This window comes from Numida meleagris, chromosome 1 (genome assembly GCF_002078875.1).
Source record: "Numida meleagris isolate 19003 breed g44 Domestic line chromosome 1, NumMel1.0, whole genome shotgun sequence".
Taxonomy (NCBI): domain Eukaryota; kingdom Metazoa; phylum Chordata; class Aves; order Galliformes; family Numididae; genus Numida; species Numida meleagris.
Genome location: NC_034409.1, coordinates 6853181 through 6872292, shown reverse-complemented (window position 1 = coordinate 6872292; position 19112 = coordinate 6853181). Strand labels below are relative to the sequence as shown.

The following is a 19112-nucleotide window of genomic DNA, read 5'->3' as shown; positions in this document are numbered from 1 at the left end:
AATAGTGAAAAATGTTCAGTCATCGAGGGGCAAGAACTGAATTAATGAATTATCAATGATACTTCATTAAAAAAGATTGTTAACAGTTCTGTTAAGAGATGTCAGTTCTTACTAGGACACTTGTTTCAGATTTGTACATTTGAAATCTGCAGCTTTCCAAGCAGTAAGTTTTGGCATTGCGCATACTTTCAGTAAGGAAAGAGACTGAATTTAATTTAGGGGAAGATTACTTTTTATGAATAATTGATTTAGAATTTATGAAAAGATTTTTGTCTTTTGTTGTTTTATAAGATTACAGTCAGGCCATCTGAAAAAAAAAAAAACAGTTTGAATTTAGAGAGCCATCACAGAAATGACTACAATAGTAATTTTTAAAGAAATTGCTAATACATTTCTGTTATTGTGAATATTCACGTTTAAGTTCCTAAACAGGGCTGTAATTTGCCATGCTTATCTATTTTGAGCAGTACTTTGCAAATGAACTCATTGCTTTGAAATAAAACCAAAGGGGTTACATGGACAATCAAAATAGCAAAACCTTGGCCTTTGGTCTGCTGATGGGAGGCATTGCCACCTCCCCAGGAGAAGTGGGGAGTTCTCAGAGCATCCCCATGTGGCCTTCAGAAAAAGGCTGGAATACACACCAGGGTGATGGAAAAGTCCCAGAGAGGGAAGAGACATTGAATGCTGGCATATGGGCTGAGGTGCATGCTCCAAACACTGTTCCTCCCAGTCCTTGCAGCTATCTCCAAAGCTTTTGCAGATGGGTGATGTGGTAACAAATTTATTTTTTTCAGTGCTATAGTATCCCGATCAGCATTTAGAAAGGGGGGCTGGCTTTTAGAGTCACAGAGTAGCTTGGTTTGGAAGGGACCTTAAACCCCACCCAGCTCCAACCCCTGTCGTGGGCTGGTTGCCCCCCAGCAGCTCAGGCTGCCCCAGGCCCCATCCAACCTGGCCTTGAGCACCTCCAGGGATGGGGCACCCACAGCTTCTCTGGGCAGCTGTGCCAGTGTCTCCACCCCGAGTAAAGAATTTTCTCCTAATATCTAATCTAAAACTCTCCTTTTTTAGTTTAAAACCTCTTCCTTAGGACATAGTAGCTTGAGCTTTCTTTTTTTCCCTTGGCCCCCCATCTTCCTTTTATTTTTTATTTTTAAATTATGTTGTTATTATCTGTGAAGATGATCAGCAGTGCAGTAGCTGGTAACAGAATGCTGTCATTGGGCTCTCGAGCTGGTAGCCAGATGAGATAGAATCATAGAATTCTTAGAGGTGGGAGGGACCTCTGAAGGCCATCTAGTCCAACTCCCCTGCAGTGAACATGGACACCACAGCTGGATGAGGTTGCCCAGGGCCTGATCCATCCTTGCCTTGAAAGTCTCCAGGGACAGACCATCCACCACAACACTAGGCAACCTGTTCTAGTGCCTCACCATCTTCACTGTAAAAGACTTTTTCCTTATATCTGACCTAAATCTCCCCCTCTTTGAGCTTGTAACCATTTCCCCGTGTTCTATCACCACAGGTCCTGCTGAATAATCTGTACCCTTCTTTGCTGTGACTCTCCTTATATACTGAAAGGCCTCTCTCAGGGTGCCTCGCAGCCTTCTCTTCTTCAGGCAGAACAGCCCCAGCTCTCTCAGCATGTCCCCATATGAGAGGTGTTCCATTCCATGGATCATTTCTATGGCCCTTCTCTGGATGCACTCCAACAGGTCCATGTCTCTCCTGTACTGAGGACTCCACATCTGGACTCAGTGCTCCAGGTGAGGTCTCACCAGCGCAGAGCAGAGGGGCAGTGTCACCTCCCTCACCCTGCTGGCCATGCTTCTTTTGATGCAGCCCAGGATACAGTTGGCTTTCTGGGCTGTGAGGGCACGTTGCTGGCTCATGTCAAGCTTCCCATCCACCAGTGCCCACAGGTCTTTTTTGGAAGGGCTGTGCTCAATCCTTTCATCCCCAAGCTTGTATTGATAATGGAGGTTGCATTGGTAATGGGGGATCAAGAAGTTAAATCTGTTTCAGTGACAGCCTGGGCATTGAGGCAGGTGGTGTCATGTCCACTCGTGTTGGGAAGACTGTGGCAGTAGCTGGGCAGCTACAAAATAAAAGCCACAAAAAGATGGAGAAGTCATAACTGGGTGGTGTGAGTGAATGGATTGTTGTAAACTTGAGAGCTGTAGGCTTGGCCTAATCTTCAATATTACGTTTTCAAGGACCTTCCTTCCAATTAGAAGACATTTTTGGGAGGAGAAAAACCAGTTCATAAATGGGAAGTCTCCCAGTTTTAAGTAGGGATCTAGAGATCTACCTAAATGCAAAGATATATTTAATCTGAGCTTCCAGCAAGTTCTGTGTTTGCTGTGATACATATGCAGGGTTTTTTCTGTTTAGAGGTGTGTCCACGTCACTATAGAGGAAGACCTTTATAAAAAGAAACATGTGACCTAAATCAAGGCAGAATAGGCTCAATTAATATTTTATGTAATTGGGTAAGGGAAATTTAATCTTTCAGATGATGTGTCACCTGACCAGCAATGGAGCGTGCAGTCACTAAACCCAATAGAAGGAAGTGGGTGGGAAGTTTTTTTTGGTATCTTGCTACACGTTGCTGTTGAAGGCCAATGGGAATTGCTGACATAAAGCTCTGAGAGCACCACGTGCTGCTGAATGGGGTGGTGGCAGGGGATTTTATGGGAGCACTAGGAGCTCAGGGGTGACTGGGGAAGGCAGCCCTCAGCTCAGAGTGAGGAGTGAGCTGTAATCATGGTCCCGTGGTGCTCTGAGGCCTCTCGATTCTCATTGAGCCTGCGATCTGCAAACAGTGATGAACCCCTGGCTGGCTTGAGTCCAACGAGCATCATTTGTTAATTAAATCATACACACACATAAATCTGCAGACGAAATAGCAAAATACATGTAATGTGGAACTTCCCTGCAGATGGCTTTTTCTCAGTGCTTCGGCTGGAGCAAAGACAGTGTTGTAGCATCTCTGCATGGGGCTGACAGCTATTTTCTAAGTTCGGACCAGAAGCTTTCCTGAAAACCACCCACTTTCCTGCTGGGGTTGAGGTGGGCTAGAGCCAGCTGGCTCCTCACCAAATGGAGCCGAGGTGCCAGGTCAAGTGGGAGCTGCACTGATTCAGCACAGGCGTGCTCTGACCATACCAGCCCTCTTAGAGGCCCTGTCTCTGCAGCAGCTCCCTCTCTGGGTGCTACGTGTCCCTGGGCATGCTGAGCTTGGCCAAAGCGTGCTGCTGCTTTTTTAACCAACCTGCTTAGCCTGCTATCTAAGCATGTGCCTAAGTTTAGGCAAGCAAGTGGCACTGTTGAACTGATAAAATAGTTGACATGCCTGGCATTAACACACTTTTATATATCTTGTTGTTGTACCAGAGCCAGTGCACGCTGTGTTTTGGGTATTGCAGAGTTTTGTTTTTGTTGCTGTTTTTTTTTTTTTCTCCTGAAATTTCCTCTGCACTTATGTTTTTCCAAAAAATAAGTTTATTTTGGGAAGTGAGAATGTCAGTTGGCTCGGGGATACCAAGTATTACTGTGTGAAGTATAGAGTGTGGGAAGAGTCGATCCATCAGTTCCTTGATCTTTGTTATTCCATTTGCTTAGGATGTTTGATTTTTCTATTACCATTAAAAAAGAGAAGCTTCCTATTTCAGAAGTGGTTATGAACACTTCCTTATTACTAGTGAAATGTAATGTATGCTTTTACGAGCAAAATAGCTACTATCTGCCCAAAACATATATATATTCATTGTGCAATCAGCAGTTTCCTACATAAAATTAATACTTAAATGGAGCCAGGAGTATTAAAGTATGTAATTGTTATTATTTAAATGTCCTGGATTTATTTGAAACAGTCCCATTTTTCTTGTATGTATTTTCATTTTGTGTTCATAATCTACATTTTTAAGACATCCAGCAGTTAGGCTGTATAAGGTTATACATGTATTAGCTGCTTTTTAATTTATTCCTGTATAATCCCGTAATATTAAATTCTGTGGAGTAAGGAACTGATCCTGTTTATTAAAATCAATAGATGCAGTGTTACACTCTGTGTATGTGTGTTGTGATTGCTCTGTGTTTTTTATTTGTAGGAGCTATCCTTGAGCATGTAGCAAACTGATGTATAAAGGTCTGATTCCTTAGGCTGTACTCAGAAAATATTCAGTGATGTCTATGCCTGAATAGGATCAGTCTCTTAAAAGGATAGAGTATCTGAAACTGCTCTAGCTATTATTATTTCCTTCTGCAGAAAAATAATCTTGCTCATCAAAGCTTTAGAAATGGCATGAAGAAAGCCAAGTTCAGCAGGTCTTTTAACCATGCAAGATCTCGACCATTGCCGTGTTAAAGCTTAGCCTAGGACGTACCCACTGCTGTTCAACCGTGTCTTTCTCTTTCTTTATTTATTTAGTTTTGTACTCCAGCAGCTAGAAACGTGCTGGCATCTAAAATCACTAATCTCAACCCATTACCGTTTTTGCTAATTTACAGTGATAACTGTGGCTCTGTTTTCATTAGGAGATGAAAGCCGGGAAATTAAAAAACAAATTACAGGGATGAGAAGATTACTGAATGACAGCACTGGAAGAATCTATCAGCGAGTTGGCAAAGAAGGAGAAAAACTGAAGGAGGAGCCCCAGGATTTAGACTTAGCCTGGGCCCAGCGCCTGGATCCCCCTGCAGAGTCCCAGGAGAGCCTTCATCCTTGCGAGAGCGATGAATGGAATGAATTATCACCCCAAGATAACCATTTTTCAGGGCAATATGGAACTCGATCCAAAACGTTCCAAAATCAGACACGAACCATGGCGTCTAATGGTATGATCCTATGCTAGATACTGCGAATAGTACTTTTTCTTTTTCCTTGTACTGCACTAAATTTCTGCCTTTGTTCTGATGATTTATTGTACCGCTGCGCTGAAATCAGTTATAGTTCAGAGTCAACAAAATGAGCACATAGTTATCACTTTGAAAAGGTGTGAAAGTGGGCATAGTGCATTCTGCTACCATCTGTCTTAGCTTTTAAAACGGATTCCCGGTGATAGGACAGGATTACTCCATTCTGTTATGTAGGCTTAATTTCTTTACAGTACTTCTTAAAACAGCTTTGGCCATTGTTATTACATTCATAGCTAATTAAATGTCAAATTCTACCACTCCTCTTTGCAATGAGTAACATTGAGGTGTTGTGACACCACTTGCGGAGCAGGATTCTACTGACTGTCATAAGGTGATGGAATCGGGCATACAACTCACTGCTGAACTTAAGGTACAAAATCCCAGCATAGCCATAGGGTCTTATTCTGATAGTGCCACTGGAGAACAGATAGGATGGAGTCTGCCTATGAATAGCACGTACAAGACAATGGTCCATCTTGTTCTGGCAGAGAATTCTATCTTAAAGTAAGTGGGGGTGTGTCCTTTAAATGCGTTTCTCTTACTGTCATCAGTCCCAGGGAGAATGGAGCTTTTACTACCAGAATCCTGAAGGTCTTCTTTAACAATCTAAATTAAGGTTTTTCTTCCTGATATTCAGCTCTGTACTTTGAAAGGCTTTCATATTAAAGGAGTACCTCAGTTCTGACATCTGGAAGGAAAAAAAAAATGTCAGATTGCATCTGAAAACAGTATCAGTTATCAGTTTCTAGTTGATTCTGAAGGTACTCAGACTTCCCGTATAGCTGTGTGTCCTTACCTGAAGGCAAACATGCTCTCTTTGCTTGTAACATACGAAAAAAAAAGTTCTATTGTTATTCTCATACTGTCCTGTGAAGTGTTGTCCCTGCACTGAAAGATATACAGACTTAAGTTTCACAGGACTGACTGTTTCTCCATATAGACAATGATTCACTCAGCTGTACCAGGTGATGTGGAGAAAGAGACTGCAGTAGGTCACGTTAGGTTTGTTTGCTTTGTAGCACTTATTTAAAAAAAAAAAGAAAAAGAAAAAAAAAGACAGCCACTGTTTAAAGATACACTGTAACTTAGAATCTGATGCAGGGGCAAAGGGAGGACTAACACTTGTTTTATGCTTGAATGCAAAATCCAGTCTATGCTCTGATGGCTGCTGTGGTGGGATTTTAAGTGTGGAAGGACCTGGCGTCATTGCACATCTCCCTCTTTGGTCTGAGAGTTCCTGGGCACCTGCAGGGACAGTTCTCAGCATGCATAGAAGTGCTGGAGCCTGCACAGCTTAGGTGCCTGGTTCCTGGATCCAGAAAGTAGGTGGAGCAGCACCTATTTCCCCCTCAGGGGTCTGATTCAGCATGTGAACTAAACTGTGTTGACAGGATTTGGCCCCATCTGCAAGAAAATATCAGCTCTTTAGTTTTCTGTATTTTCTGTATGAGGAGAAGAGATTTTTGGCTGACTGATGATATCCCCCAGGCTCCAATAATCTCTGAGAAAGTCAGTTGGGGTTGAGTGGTCTCACTGTCCCTGCAGGGTGGATGCCCAAATCTCCCATCCGTTGGGGAAGTGCACCGAAGGGGCCTGGGTGGAGGCACCTTCCACCCCTCCCTTTGCAGCTCTTCTGCTGCAGAAAGGAATGTAATCTTTAGGCTATTACGTACAGCTGGGTGTGGAACCTCTCCCCTGGCCACCTTTGAGAGGCGGCTTGCCCGGTTCTTTGAGGGCAGATTATAGGTTCTGCCTCCAGCTGGGTGTTCCGGATCCTGCTGGGCAGTCTTCTCTACTTGGATTCTGGTGCCCGGTCTGTCAGAGGAAAGCTACTGACGTGGTTCTGGGCTGCAAGTGATCACTGAAACTGCTCCTCATCTAGCACACGGGTTTTTGGGGCAGAAAAGCACTGCTCAGGAAGCAGGATTATTACCTAGGCCTGTCAGGCTTATGTCATGACTGGGGAGATGTCCAGGCCCCTATAGCTGGTGATGTGAGTAAAGAAACTGTTTCTGTCCTTTGGATGGATTGGATGGGAGGCTAGGGTCTGGCAGATATTCACTGTAGGCTGCCTGAAGTACTCAAATTTGAATGTAATGGGCATCTAAATGCATCTACCTAGTATAGCTATTTACTTGCACGGTGAAGATGGTTCAGGAAATGACTGGAATTAATGTTCAGTAAATGCTGGTATGGAAGGCAGCTGTGAAAAAGATATTGGCAAAAAACGGATAAAAAGAGGGAAGGAGGAATGAGAAGAGATTAGGCATTGCTGCAACAGAGGGAAGAAAAGGCAAAGCAAAGTGATTTGTTCCAAACTGGACTTAAGGCAGCGGTTCTGCAAGTCAAGATGTCAGGTAGATGTCTGTGACCCGCTGATTTTAGCAGAAGCATCTTAGGGCTATAAACAGTGATAAGCATGCCTATCCAATTACAGCCACCAGACTCGAGTCTGTCTGAAATAGTTTCATTTCTTCTGTCCTGTAGGAAATCTGGCAGTGATGCAGCAGCTGGATTTCTTTTTTTGGTCCTGCCAAGACTGTTTGCAATGGATTTCACTTGTATGCTTTTAAAATATAAACTTGCATAGCAATATTACACTAAATGAATGCACTCTCAGCAGATCCAGCTGTAAGAACCACTGTCCTGGGCTACTTGCTGCTCACACAGGGGGAGCAGTGTAGTTCTGTAATGTATTTGTGTCCTTTCCTTTCAATCATTCAAGCCAGTATCAAATTCACATGCTGGCTAACTTCCAAAAGAGAAGGAGATGGCTCTTTAAAGACTCCTTCATAAAAATAAAAAGTCTGTTCTCTTTTTAAAATTAAAAATTGATTTATAACAAGTTGAAAAGGGTGCTTTTGTCCTCTAAAAATGATAAAGGTAGTGCTTGGAACAATGACTGAGAACACTCCACAAGATGTTTCTTACAAAACAGTAGCTGATCAGAAGAGGGAGGGTAGAAATAAAATAAAAAACCCTCATGAATATGTATGAAGTCAGTAGAACCCTGCTTTGATTTGAAATATTGGTGGTCTCTTTTCCCGTTTCCAGTATCTATGGTAGATTTACATGGGTAATTTCTATCAATGCTAATGGGGATTATAATGTAAATCCCCCATGCCTCAATGGGAAAATAGACCTTTTGGTTTTCCATCGGGAGCCTGAGCGTTTGCATGCTTTCGTTAGGATTGTATTGTATTGCAATAAGGCAGATGTACAGGTATTTAGTGATGGAATTTGTTTTGTCTGATTTTTACATGTAGTTCGCCACAATGTAGAGGTTTTGTTGAGAAGAAACCAAAAGCCATTAGCCCTGTCTCCCACTGTAGTCTCCCAGATTCTATTTCCAGAATCCCAGTTTGCATACTTGATTCTGGTGAAGGGATGAGTCTTATCCTAAGGAGCATATTAATCTAAAACAGCAGAGAAGAGAGAAAGGTGAAACCTGGAGGAAGGGATGACTAGGATTTTCTTACTGTGCATTTCTCTAATTAATAAACTCTCCTAATTTTCTGGGATTCCATGTTTCTGGGAAACAGATTCTCCATTTCTGCCATACCTGCTTGCCTTAATGAAAAGTACAGAGTTATGCTGATGCTATTAAATTTGAAAGTAGTCTTGATCTGCACATCTACTTTAAAAAGTCTGCATTAACAAACAGGTAGAAAGGTGTTGAAGCCAAATTCAAGGGTTATCTGTTGCAAAGCTAAAGTTTACATTTTTTTTTCCCTCTGTACTTGTTACAATGGGCTAAAAACACTTTGTGGGCCACTGAAAAGAGAAAATCCAGTCTGTACCCCAAGGAGCTTCCAGTGTGAAAAGACAGGGTACAGAAAAGGATGAGTTCAAACTAGGCGGAGTTGTGCTGAGTCAGTAATCTGGTTTTGTTTTGGTAGGAGGCTCGCGGCCTGTTCTCCAGATGTAGTTGCACAGTTTAGTCTCACAAGTAACCCATCTCTGGGAGAAAAAAACACCAGTTTTCTCAGGTCTGATGGGTGTCGTGTAAGGTCTAACAGACTGAATGGAAGTGGACAGAGAGTAAGAACCTGGAAAGGGAGTTCTGAGGAGCACAGGGCACACTGGAAGACCTAAGAAAGGGTTGGATCAATTCATGTGGCTAAGTTGCCATGAGCCATTGCAAATGAGGATTGAAGTCCGAGAATGTGTGCAGGTCTGACATCAGTGGAGCTCTGATGGAGGAAAAAAAAAATGCAAACCAAACCTAAAAAGGTATTAATAACTGGTTTGGCTTCAGAGGAAAGCAAAAGTAATAATGAAAAATGGAAGGTTTTATAAGCAAAGATTAAATGAGTTGCTTATGTTCACTTTAGCTAAGAAATGATTAAAGGGCGCCTGATAACTGTCAGGATATGGAAGAAAAAGGGAAATACACTCTCTGAAGTCCACCACGTGTGGCACCAAGTGAGATGATTTTTGTCCCATCCATTTGTATATATCTTCATAAAGTGATCATCCTTCCTCTTGCATGCTTTGATGAGCAGTAAAACAGCCATCAATTTAAATGACACTAAGCACATTCTGAAATGCAGGGAGCTACATTCCATCTGGTGTCGGTTTCAAGCAGGTACTGCTAGGAATTTTGTTAAGTTTTGGATTGATTGATTGATTGCAATATTAAAGCCAGGGATACTGTTATTTTAAACTAAAGCACGGAATACAACTGTTCAGGTAAAGCTTGAAACTTTGAGCTGTTACAGCCTGTCCTAATTCAGGACCGACAGTGCAAAACATCTGGAAGGCAAGTCATAATAGCACATAATATAATAATACCACTGCAAAGAGAGAGAACTGTGCAAATTCAGTTAAACACTAGTAAGAACTACTAGAAAAGGAGAATCTGTTCAACTACTATGTGAATCATCAAAGAGAAACTACAGAAAACCCATCTTGTAGGATGCAGTATTGGAAAACATGCCATTAGAAACAATTCTGCACTAGTGACAGAGGAGATAATCTGAAAGATTTCCTTGCTGGTAGTTCATTTCTAGTCTGCTTTTTTATTTTCTTTTTCTTTTTTTTTTTTTTTTTTTCTGAATAGAGGATTTTATTTTCATTCTCAATTCTTCATGTGGTAAAGAGTCACATGTAGCATTCAAGCAGTTTAAAAATTCTAAGGCCCTCATTTAATGTGCAGTATAAACCTTTATTACGCAGCCTGTCTTCATTCTTTGTAGGACTGTTCTGAGAGATGGGCTTTTTTGTGTGTGATAAAGTGAGTATGTTTATAATGAGGTTTGGTGCTATTGTTATTCAGGATGAACTAGCGTGACAATAGAGAGCCCTGCTGTGAAGAGTGCATTGTATTCAGGCTCTGAGCCATCCCCTACTGTATATAATTGCACATACTAGCAATTGGATAAAGCCTAGCAGCCTCTTCCTCTTAAAGGACCACATAGAAAATTATTTTCTTTTTTGCTTTGGATCTAATTTCATGATCAAGTGTGTTGATAAGTTTCAAATGCTTGTGGGTCATTTTTGTTTTTATTTTTACTTTTTTTGTGTGGATTATGTTATCTCTCCTCTTTTTCTTTCCTTTCTCTTTCAGGAGAAATCCCAATGGTGAATTCATCAGTTGGACCAAACTGCTGTACATGTAATTGCCAGTCAACTCTACAGGCTATTCTTCAGGAGCTCAAGACCATGAGGAAACTGATGCAGATTCAAGCAGGTACAATGACCAGTCCCATGCGTGTCTCTGACTAGCATCTCTGTTAGGAGAAATGGTCTGGTAGAAACAAGTCTGCCTAGAGACTCAGCAAAACCTGAAATGTTTCCTGCTTTACTGACATGTTGTTCAATTTTCACTGGCTCTGTGGAAATGTGATTTTTACTTCTCGGGGCCAGATCTACTTGTAACAAGGGACATTAACTTGTAAGAATCTTTTGAGGCTAAATTTGAAAAAAATAATCTGGCTAGATGCTCTAGTAATGGGAGCTGAATGGTAGGCCTGGTAGGCTTAGGTGCCATAACTACCCCCAGTTTGTGTGTATTTGTTCAGAGATGCAAGGTGCTAATTTACCTGTCACCACCTAGTTCACTAACATTAGGGAAAACAAAACAAAAACAAATTTGGGAGGCTACTTAAGGTTATTGTATAACGTTTCATTCAAAGATCTTTCAAGTTCCAGCTCCATGATAGCCTAAACTGAGCTAGCTGCTGTATGTTGCGGGCTCTCCCATTCTTCAGGCTGGCTTACTAGCTCCTCTGTTAAGCTATGTTCAGCTTCCAATGGAACTAGCAAAAATCTGTTAGTTGGGGAACACTTTGGGGGCTAGGTTTCTGCTAGGTTAGGAGCTGTGCAGGGCCAGAAGAGCATTAGAATCAGGTGTTCAAGAAATGTTTAGATGTTGTACTAAGGTACGTGGTTTAGTGGGGAGATACTGGTGGTGGATGGATGGTTGGACTAGATGATTGCAGAAGTCTTTTCCAACCTTGGTGACTCTGTGATTCTAAGACAATGAGACCGTGGCAGCTGGGAATTAGGTAGTTCATTGTAGGCTGCGATGAAGCTGCAACCTCTGTGCTTCATAAAAATTAGCCTAGATACTAATGAGGAATTAGATACATTGGAGGTTTTGTCAGCCAAGTTCCGCATCCATTGTAATAATGGGGAGTGGAGCTTTTCTCTTACAGCAGCTGTACAGTACCAGCTCTGTAAGAAAAGGGAGTGTGGAGTAATTACACAAATATGGGTGGAGTGAAGAGCTTACCTTAGTGAGCTACAAGAAGGATTTTGTAATATCTGTTGATACAACTGGAAATGCTTTTCAAAAAGTCATCAATTTACAAAAAAAAGGACGTGAAGGCCCAGTTTTACAGTCCTGGCTGGGGCAGAGGATTCTTTGCACAGTTGCACTGATGGAAGTGATATTATGTGCTTGATTAAAAATGATTTGTGAGTGAGAGGTACAGACTGGAGTTTATGCCTGAAGAGCTGGTTCCTCGATAGCAAGAACAGTTCTTATTTATTATGTATCTACCATACAAACAGTTTGTGAATCTCTTAATTAAAAGGCCAAGGTATAGTTCATATTTCACGTAGAAAATGTTTGGTCTTTTTTGTTGCTAATAGAAAAAAAAAATAAAAATGTAAACATGTATGTGAAGGTGCAGTAACTTCTTTTGGTATTCAGGCAGCCTTCTGTCCAAATGCTAAATGAAAGATTACAGAAAGATTACAGCACTGTAAGTTCTTATCGGAAATGAAGTACCCCAGAAATCATTTAATAAACAGCATAATAAGGTTTCCTTTTCCCCCAGTCTTTGCAGATGAGGACCATTTGTATTTCACTTGCAGCTTGGAATGGATTTGTATGTGGTAAAACAAAGATGTATAGCGCTTTGGATTTCTTTTTCATTTTGCCTTTGATCTTATTAACTGATCCATGCAGACAAGTCATTGTGTCTGCATAGCATTCTGCCACGTTGGTATGGGTTCGGGACTGGTGCCTTATTTTATACAAATGACTGTGGATAGTGGATACTGGAAAATGCGAAACGTTGATAAATATGAAATATGATCTCTTAGGTTTCAAATGTAAGACACAAACTGTCAGTTTCTGTGTATGAGGGGAAAAAAGAAACAGATATAACTTTGGGTTACTTTTTTTTCCTAAAAATTAATCTATTGAATAGTGTTTTCACTCATTCTTGACATAATAATACTTGAAATGTTCTTGCTGAGCTAATTAACTTGGTGACTACGCTCAGAAAAATAACTGGAATTGCATTAGCACTTGTGCTGTTTTATCAAGAAAAGATGCTCAAAGACAGTGAGATTCTCAGTCATTCAAGAGAGCATACAAATTAATCATTGCTTAAGTCCCTCCTGCCACTAACCATCCAGTGGTCACCAGGAAGAAGAGCCATATATTTCTAATTTTCCTAAAATACTATTCATCAATACATCTTTAGATACCTCATAGTGGAGCTCGGTGTCATTATCTCCATTGTACAGACTGGAAAATTATGCAAAGGAGATAAAATGTAACTGTTCCACATGCACAAACAGCACTGAAAACTACACCATTTATCCAGAAGATGAGTTCAGTATGCCTGTCGTTTAATGGTGTGTCTGTGTTGGGTATACATGTTTCTTTGTCTATAAATTTCATTCATTACTTCTTTCCTCATTCAGTTGGGACTCAAAACAGACAACAACCTCCCGTTCCTCTGATTTGTGCGCAAAAGTCGACAATATCAAGGAAGAGAAATAAAAAGAAAAAACTACCCCTCAAAACTGTTGAACCGATTACTGTCAGTAAGAAAACCTGTGCTGCTGAGAATGATAAGAAGCTGTCAGCAAACTCTGAAAGTTCAAGTCTGCAAGCAGTTGAACCTCCTCTAAACGTAGAAACCCCTCTTTCAGGATTTGGAATTATCCTTGAATCAGCTTCATCCGACGTAAGTTCTATTTCATTACATTGAATCACAGGTTTTTAAAGCACTGATCTGGGAAAATAAACAAGGAAAACTCGGGTAGATTTGAACGCAGACAGAGGCTGCAGTTCGGATAAGTTTTTTTTGTTTTCCAACGTTCACGAACCTGAAGTTCAGTCTTGAATTCAAGGCTCCCCGTTGCCTGAGCTTGCAGTGGAAATTTGTTCTTCTTTCCTGGTCCCAAGAGCCACCATGAGGTCAGGAAAGTACTGCATGTATAAACAATTCCAAAACTCTGTCGTTTATTGTTTAATTCAAGTAGTTCACTTATATGCCTTTATCCCACCAGGATGTAGTCGTGCGCTTGATTTTATGACTGGCTGGTTCTGCTGGCTGCAGAGGTCTTCTCACATCCATAAAGCTCATACCTGACTCTGCTGGACTGGGTCCTTTTGTCTTCATCATTGCAGTTGCTAGATAAGTGCCTTGGCACTGTTGATTATTTCGCTATACCTAAAGGAGCCAAAATGTCTTGCTCTTAAAACATGTACCTGTCTCATGTAAAATTGCACTAAGGCTGCCTTCTTGATTGGCATAACATGTATGTGGTAGAAACTTCATGTATTTGGTGGCTGATTGGCTTTGTGTGATGACCAAACACATGTTGTCTAATAGTTCACTGACAAGCAAACTGCTCATTAATTTCTCTAATACATTTTTAATTTTGAGAAGGTAATTTCCAATTTTGGAAATACTGTGAGATAGAAAAGCATAATTAAATTCAGTATCAATAAGCGTAAATGAAAACAACGCTGCAGATAATGTTCTACCTTTCTGAAAGTGGGAACTACTAATATAAAAGAGCAGTGGTGATAATGCAGTTATACAGATGCAAACCGCACCACTAATTAGGTTGCAGTCTCATGCCATAGAGTCTCTGTAGTGATACGAAGTAACTAGTTCCATGCTTTCTCCTGGTTTCTCAGAGGTCCTTTAGTAGAATGACACTTACTGATGTTTGAGGGAATGTTTTGGGGTGAGGCCAGTCATTTATCTCCAACGCGTTTTTCCTGCTTACAATTTCTCTTTGCTTGTGGCACTCTATTCAGCTTGAAACACAGTTTTGAAAACAGTGCTTTAGCTTTGTGCTTGCAATGGAATTTAATTTGACATTATGGATGTGTTTCGTTGCTGGACACAATCCTTTGTAGATGCCAGTTTGAACTTAAGAACGAACGGAAAACATGTGGTTCATAAATCAGATCTTCATCTGCCCTCCCATGCTTTGGACCGCGTTTGCCACTGCAGTTGTTTGAATAGAGCTGCAGAACTCCAGGACAAACAAACTGATTTTGTTTTGCCTTTGGAAACAAAACCGTTGAGTTCTGAAAAGAGATATATTTAACAGTGAAAATAAAATGTGACCTTAAACATTTTGAGAAAGCTAAATAAAGTCATTTCTTTCAGCACGGATGGTAGTATTATCTTTTTCTGTTTAGTCGTAAGCATCTCTAGTGTGCTCACTACCAGCATGTCTGAGTGCCTAAGGAAACTGGAAGGTGTTTTGCATAGCACTGTAATTTAACATTCTCTTTACAGTATGAGCATGAGTCGTGGCTCAAATGCAGTACTGCTGCCACTGTTGTTTTCCCAGTGTTTATTGAACTTTAAGATCGTGGAATAATCTGAGCTGGGAGGGATCATGAGTTTGAAGTATCATGGAGTCCCAACTCCTGGCTCCCCACAGACCACCCCAAATCCAAACCCTGTATCTGAGACCGTTGTCCGAATGCTCCTTGAACTCAGGCAGCTCAGGGCTGTGCCCACTGCGCTGGGCAGCCTGTTCCGTGCCCAGGGCCCTCTGGTGCAGACCCTTTCCCTAGCACCCCCTGCCCCTCCCCTGACACAGCTCCATGCCGTTCCCTCGGGCCCTGTCGCTGTCACAGAGAGCAGAGCTCAGCGCTGCCCCATGAGACCTCCCTTCTGTCTCCTCTTCTTTGGGCTGAACAAACCAAGAGTCCTCAGCCACTCCTTATGCATCTTGTCCTCTAGACCCATCACCATCCTTGTAGCCCACCCAGTGCTGGAGGTGAAGCTGCACAGCGCAGAGCAGAGCGGGACAGTCCCTTCCCTTGCCCAGTGACAGTACTGGGCCTGATGCATCCTAGGGTACAGTTTGCCCTTTTGGCTCCAGGGCACGCTGCTGACTTAGATTCAACTTGCCACTGACACCTCAACTGAAGATCTCGGTTTCATTTATATAAAATTAGAGCTACATAACCAAAACCAATGCAATTAGCTCAGATTTGCTAAGATGAAATATTGCTGCTTATGGACATGGAAAAAGCCTTTGTTCAGCTCAGTGAGGCCAACTCTTAATCTGAGCCTTGGGTCAGATAACCCACTTTTTAAATGTAATGATCTGTTACCCTTAGTTAAACCTTCCTGTGTTCTACTGTTGTAACGTTTCATTTATAATCTAATCATTTCTAATCTAAGCAGTGCAGCCTACTGAAATGTTTAGGATTAATTCACTGTTAATTTTAGCACAGCACAAGACTTTGGCATTCAGGTCTTATTTATTTTGTTGTAAAGGAGTAGTTTATTCACCAGTTCCTTATGCCAGGATCATTACCTGTTAACAAATGCTTTTCCTTTTGAGAAATCACATTCAAATTGATCATAAAGTTCAATTAGGTGCTGATCGTCTTTGATGGAAGAATAATTTTCAGCTAAAGGAAAGCAAGTATAAATCAGTATTTTTCTATCAACTAATATAGAAATTGATTGAAATATTTAACATGAGGAATTCAAAACTGAAATAATATCGGCTTCTCCATGCTGATGCACAGGTGAGGTTCCAGCTACATTTTACAGCTGTGTTAATGAGAATGACTTGTCTGTCCTAGCCTGCTGGTATCATTGAGGTCATCTTAGATTACCATCACAAGACCCAAGAAGCAAAATAGGGTAGGATACTTTCAACACCATGACAGCTACATTCTGTTTTTTGATTAACATGAAGTAGAATTTTTCCCGAATAGTACATTTGGCCCACATTTATTTACATTTGAAGATCTTGCTGTCACCAGAAGTAAAATATTAAAAACCCACCTACATCAGGAGATTGTCAAATGTCAAATAGAGTAACTGTGACTGTTTCGCTGGATCCAGCATTTTCACAGTTCTCAAGGTAAAAAATAACTTTCTATCCAGAAGAAACTGAAGAAAATGTGTTTTTCAGATTATTATTTTTTTTATTACTATCTGCATGTTTTAAGAATCTTCATTCTGGGTTCCAAAAGCATCGTGGTCTTCACTTCTTGTGTGCACGTCACCCAGTAAGCAAACATGTTCAGCGATAGTGCATGCTTTGAAAATACTTCTTGCTGTAATTCTCTTGATATTGATTTTAAAAATCCATGGGAAAAGAGTTATGCAGCCAAATCCTTCTGCAGTTGGCAGCCCTTTTCTCCAGCCAGACTCAATAAATTTACAGGTGATTTGATGTAGGCTGGCATTTGCTCTTGCTCTGTAAACATTTTCAAAAATGCAGCATCACTGGTGAATGTATTTTCATACAAGGAAGAAAAAAAAATGAGCAAGTTAGTAGGAATGAGGCTGTAATGTTACTTTCTCAGATTTTTTTTTTACCCCTTTCCAACTTCCAGATAATATCTTAAAAAATAAAGTCTTTTCTTGATACATCTTTAAGCTATATAAATAGTTATTCCATGCAGATGTGTTGTGTAAACATTTTGTGGTGGTGGTCGTCGTAGGAAAAAGAAGAAAATGCTGTAAATCTGTTTGTGTAATTTCTGATTTGTACAGACAGGGGCAGCAAAAAAAACTCTCAGAAAATGGACTTCTTTGAAGGCCTTTGTCTGCTTTAGCCCATGGTCCACTTGAGACAAGTCTCATGAAATACAAGATGATTTTTTCCCCTCTTCTGCCCCTCCATATCCCTTTCTGGAAGTGATTTGCCACTGAGATTTTTTGTGCTGAAATAAGCCACGTGTGTAACATCATCCTGTTCTGAGGATGCATTTTGGAGATGTGAAACCAAGGGAAAAGTGGCTGATCAGCAAGCCCTGGCGAAGAGACAACCTCCAAGTCATCCTCCACTTCATTTAATATAGACGATATTTGCACTGAAAGCCCTCTTGGGAAGTTGCATGGAATGGAGCTGTTGGCCCTGCAGTTGTCCTTCCTGCAAATACCTGGCTGCCCCACAGCGTGCTAATCAGCATCATTTGCCAAGGAAGCAGGTCCATAAAATGATTTGATGAATGTCCCAAAAGCTTTGTGTAGGAATATTGCTCTAGGACAATCACCTGGTTTGTAATTATTATCCAATACTGAAAGGTGTCTCTTTGCTTTTTGTTAGCTGTATGCCTTGAAATATGTCAGCGGTTGTTAACTATTACAGTGGCTAGACATAAGTATGATTATTTGATTTGCCTTTTGAAGTTCTTATTCACTGATGGAGTTTGATTTCAATGAAGTAGGCTGCTGTGGTATTGAATAGCTGGAAAAAAAATTATGGTTTGATTATTTAAGTGATTGAGAAATCTCACCAGATGCATGATTGAAGTAAAACAGTGTGTTTGAATGCCATTTTAATTAAAACATTTGTGTTCTTTTGGTAGCCAGAAGTGCAACTTGCAGAAGGCTTTGATGTTTTCATGCCGAAATCTCAGCTGGACTCTATATTATCAAACTATACTCGCTCAGGAAGTCTGCTATTTAGGAAGCTGGTTTGTGCATTTTTTGATGACCAGACTTTGGCTAACTCTTTACCAAATGGCAAAAGGAAAAGAGGGCTCAATGACAACCGGAAAGGACTAGACCAAAATATTGTGGGTGCAATAAAAGGTATGTTTCTACTTTCTTTCGTATGTGTAACTAGAACATATTCTCAGCTAAGGAGAATGTAAAGGGATTAGAATTTCTGACGTGCATTAGGTCTATTAAAATATGCAGTCTTATTTTTATTCTCTTTCATTCACTTGTTAAAAATAGATTCTACAGGGACAGCTTGTATTAAGTTTAAGCCAATGATTCCGGTTTCTGAAGTCAGGCTCTAAGGTTAGAATCTCAATGTTCTTTTAAGTTTTTTTTTTTCTGGATATCAGAGGCACAAAGAAATCTTGAAAACATAATGACATCGTAACTGTTCCTCTTTAATCAAAATTCTGAGGCTTGCTGTGTATCTGACTGTGTCTGCTCTGTAAATAGTTCAGTAGTTGGTGGCTGAATGGAGGAGAGATGGTGGAAGATTATTCTGGGACCGAGGGATGAGTTTGATGCTCATAAGAACTGTGGTGGTTCACCTTTTGTGGAAACAAGTTTCTTAGTTGGGTGTTTCTTATGTTGGGTGTTTTTTGTTAGCGACCACTACTTTCCAGGTTCCAGAATAACACATCTACCATCAAACACTGTGATCACAATGTATGAAGAGCTAGCATTACATGAGAGATTCTGTATTGTGTCCTGCAGTTTTGAAATCTCATATGGCAGAAAAAAAATTTACAAGCTATAAAAAGACAGGCTGCATTGCAAAGCAGAGCAAATACAGGCTGGCTTGAGAGCAGCCCTGAGGAGGATTTGTGGGGGTCCATTGATAAAAGACTCAACATGAGCTGGCAATGCGCACTTGCAGCCCAGCAGGCCAACTGTATCCTGGGTTCCATCAAGAGAAGTGTGACCAGCAGGTCGAGGGAGGTGATTCTGCCCCTCTACTCTGCTCTCGTGAGACCCCATCTGGAGTACTGCATCCAGTTC

General features: G+C 40.9%; 1 protein-coding gene across 3 annotated transcripts in view; it reads left to right on the top strand.

Moving 5' to 3' along the window:
• BEND7 (BEN domain containing 7) overlaps nucleotides 1-19112 on the top strand; it is a 47210-nt gene that overhangs the window by 10228 nt on the left and 17870 nt on the right. For 2 of the 3 annotated variants that reach the window (XM_021384401.1, XM_021384400.1), the window contains exons 3-6: nucleotides 4543-4842; nucleotides 10493-10615; nucleotides 13087-13352; nucleotides 17978-18203. In XM_021384401.1, the coding sequence (XP_021240076.1) occupies nucleotides 4543-4842; nucleotides 10493-10615; nucleotides 13087-13352; nucleotides 17978-18203 (915 nt within the window). The remainder of the gene's footprint in view (nucleotides 1-4542; nucleotides 4843-10492; nucleotides 10616-13086; nucleotides 13353-17977; nucleotides 18204-19112) is intronic. The other variant, XM_021384402.1, reaches the window with a different exon arrangement.